The sequence below is a fragment of the Colias croceus genome, chromosome 14, assembly GCF_905220415.1.
Source record: "Colias croceus chromosome 14, ilColCroc2.1".
Taxonomy (NCBI): domain Eukaryota; kingdom Metazoa; phylum Arthropoda; class Insecta; order Lepidoptera; family Pieridae; genus Colias; species Colias croceus.
This window is the reverse complement of record NC_059550.1, coordinates 2,130,426-2,133,957: the sequence shown is the minus strand read 5'-3', so window position 1 is coordinate 2,133,957 and position 3,532 is coordinate 2,130,426. Positions and strand designations below refer to the sequence as shown.

Here is a 3,532-nt window from a genome sequence, read left to right as displayed (position 1 = left end):
ATAATATCCATTTTTCATAATCAATTTCTAGGAAATTGATTATGAAAAATGGATATATAAGCTGCTAGCAGCTACTAAAAGTCATCCAGATTTGTTCCTATTATCTGTGACGAAGTAACTAGGTGTGCGTCATTAATTTTATCTACTGAATAGAACCAACTGCTATTTACTTATTTTAACCTTATTTATGAATTGGGATAACAAACTCTTGAAAAGTAAGAAATTGTACTATTAAAACGTTGCCCATCGGTTAATAAATTATATTTTTACGCGTGCAACCCACGCGTATCCTTATTTTACAGACCGGAGCAGGAAATAGTACTGTTTTTGTTATCGGGCCGCTTGGGGCTCAATGGGTTAAGTTACTTCAAACTACCTTTACAGAATTTATACGGTATAACTTAAATAAACACGAAAAAATTGATACAAAATTAATCCTAATGAATAAACAAATTTAATTTATAGTATTCTATGCATTAAAATAAAACAATTATCATCAAATAATATAAACAACAACCTTTACTAATTCGCAAAACCGGCACGTGCTGATAACGTTTACAGTTTTTAAGAATAGTCTGACATGTTGACGCAATCAGTCAAGGTCTTTCCTCCACCATTTGGCCACGTCATACAACTACGGGAATAAATTAATCGAATAGTTGATGAGCTTTAGTCAGAGTATCGTCGCTCGACCTTCACGCACATTCGGTTGGAATGATAACATTTCGTTTTTACAAGTTTTTATTCACATTATAAAAGGTTAGGAAAATATTAACTGAAAAATATGTTGGTGATTCAGTGACAGTGATGTTTCTTAGTAACTAAGGTCCACTAGTTTGTGAAACAGCTTGAATTGATGATAATATAGTTTGACTTGTTATTTACGGAAGCGTATTGTATTTTTTCAGATGCGACGTTCACGTAATGACGATGACAACGATGATGTTGATGATTTCTATGTTGTTCAATTCCTGGAATTGCCTTTTGAAGGTATTGATGATTACGTCTGCGTACCAAACATCTGGATAATATTACGTAGAACGGCGCCCAATTGGAGTATAGTTGCCTACCCAGAAGAGAAGAATCCTGTCCTTATAAGAGAGCGCGTTAAGAGAAAAGAGAGATGCTGTGATAATTGGAAATTTTATAGAGCTGTCATCAAATTTCAGTCTAGTGAGTTGGAACTATTACATTTGCCAGTTCATTGTGTATTGTATCACCGAAGAATTTTCAAAGAGATTTAATTCTCAAACTATATCAATTACGATAGAAAATATTTTTTTCAGATAAATACGAAATTGCAGAACAATGGATAATAGAGCCAAGAAGTAATCAACGACCTTTTATAGAAAGAAATGCAGATAATTTAGAAGTAAGAGAAACAAGAAGAATTCCTGGTAATATTTAAATTGATTCATTAATCTATACTAATACTAATCTATACTAATATTATAAAACTGAAGAGTTTGTTTATTTGAACTCGCTAATCTCGGGAACTACTGGTCCGATTTGAAAAGAGGCTATATATCACCGCTAAGATCAACAGGAGCGGAGCACTGCGAGTAAAACCGCGGGGCACAGCTAGTCAAATATATTTTTATTGGTCTGAACGATTTCATTTCAGTTGAATACATTTCTTATCGTAGTAAGTAAGTAAGTAATAATTACTTGTTTCAAATTTCCAGATTTTAAAGGCTTATATTTTATTTATTTATAGATATGCAACCAGCATCTTCGTCAAGGTCAAGGTCAAGGACCAAGAGACCAGGACCACCAGAACTGTACAAACAACTTGATACGAAACATTTAAAACTGAATAAAGATGCTCAAAGTCCATCTCCTGGACAAATTTCACAACCAAGACCGTCACAGCCAAATCAGCAAGACTCACAACGGCAACTGAATATACCGAAAATTCGCGCCGACGTTGCCAATGAACTTCTCAACTCAAGAAAAATGTCTACTCTTCAAGGGCTCCTGAAATCAATTCGACATACGTTATCAGCTACAGATAGAGCGCCTATGGAAAGAACAAATGATAGCACTTGTGTCTCTTTTGCAAGTAGATCTGCAGACAGTCCAACAGCTCCCCAAAACACTACTTCAATTAAACCTACTATTCAACAAGTCAGATTTAAATTAGAGCAGCAAATGTTAGACAACTTTGCAATTCTCTTCACTCAAATGGGCTCTGTTTTGCGTAATACTAATGATATGTACAACAACTTACGCAGTTCCATCCTCGAGACTGCTCAAATATATAAAAAGTTACTGAGAGCAGTTGAACTATTTAACTCAATACAAAATTCAACCGGCAATGAAACTTTTCCGATTAACTTGAGACCAGAAGTCCGAAAGTCTCCTGAAGAAATACGAACTGAAGCAACAGCAAGCACAAGTTCGAGAAGTCAAGATCAACATACGAACGATGATGCTAACAAACCACCGGAAAATAAACACGAGTCGTGGCGTTTCGTTCTACCACCGGAATATGATCGTCATGACACAAGATGGACATTACAGTATAGAACAAATCTACCAGGACTTGTAGAACTTTTGCCACAAAGTGGTGTTTTTATTAGATACGAAGACCTCAAATACTGCCAGTGTCTAGCAAAAGACTGCGAATCATTAGCTCGACGATTATTATCAGTAATATTCAGCATAAAGGCACTGAGTGTTTGTTCGACAATGACTGAAAAAGCGCAAGCTCCTGTTGGAACTGATGCAAGGCCAGAATTAGATAACCATGCGTGTGAGGTATTGCTAAATTACGTTTTTGACTACGGACTCCAACAGGGTTGGAATAGGGACCTGAGTTCTATTCGTAGTTCTATAGACGAAACGATTTGTAAAATTCGGATCCATCACCGTATCGTGGTTGAACGCTAACTGTTTACCAACTGTTGGTCATATGATTTCATAATTTCATAATGCTAATTGAAAGTGAATTTGATGAATTTTGTAACTATATAGTGATTATTTCAATACCTACGTGTTAATGGAAAAGCGTGAAAGTGAAAATTTGTCTAGCTTTTATCTCATTTATGTATATTTGAAATAGCTGTAAGGTTTTTTTTCAAATTATGTATAAATTGTTCTGCTAGTATCGTAAGTACTCTTTAAATGTTGAGAATAATGAATAATTTATACAATATACATATAATTATTGATTTTATATAAGGATATCTACCAAAGAATTTTAGAACTCATTTGGATATAAGTCTTACATTACTTTTATATTAGGTTCACCTCAATAAATAGGTAATGTAATCTCTACAATATTTGAAATAAACATGTACAATAAATGGAATCCACAAAAAATTACTTTCGTTTATTTTTGCCGTCACTTTGGTATACAACACTTACACATTATCAGAGAAATCGGTAACTTAGTGCAATGATTCACAAAACGTTTGAAAAAGAACAATTTGTTGAATTATAATTTAACAGTAATTTAATAATAGCCTCTGTACATATAAAAAATTCTTATGCGACATCAATTTTGTAAAGCTTTTGTTATTCTGGCGAA

General features: G+C 33.9%; 1 protein-coding gene across 1 annotated transcript; it reads left to right on the top strand.

Moving 5' to 3' along the window:
• Positions 1-647: 647 nt before the first annotated feature.
• LOC123697523 lies at positions 648-3,202 on the top strand. Its single transcript, XM_045644066.1, has 4 exons — positions 648-759; positions 909-1,173; positions 1,287-1,397; positions 1,718-3,202. The coding sequence occupies exons 2-4, from the start codon at positions 909-911 to the stop codon at positions 2,890-2,892; spliced, it is 1,551 nt and encodes a 516-aa protein (XP_045500022.1). The 5' UTR covers positions 648-759; the 3' UTR covers positions 2,893-3,202.
• The last annotated feature ends 330 nt before the right edge of the window (positions 3,203-3,532 follow it).

What these genes read in the sequence shown, in the direction of transcription:
- LOC123697523 (XM_045644066.1), top strand. Translation starts at nt 909, where the DNA reads ATGCGACGTTCACGTAATGACGATGACAACGATGATGTTGATGATTTC. An exon ending in TGTCATCAAATTTCAGTCTA is followed by an intron (nt 1,174 to 1,286) that starts GTGAGTTGGAAC and finishes TATTTTTTTCAG; the next exon opens with ATAAATACGAAATTGCAGAA. An exon ending in AGAAACAAGAAGAATTCCTG is followed by an intron (nt 1,398 to 1,717) that starts GTAATATTTAAA and finishes ATTTATTTATAG; the next exon opens with ATATGCAACCAGCATCTTCG.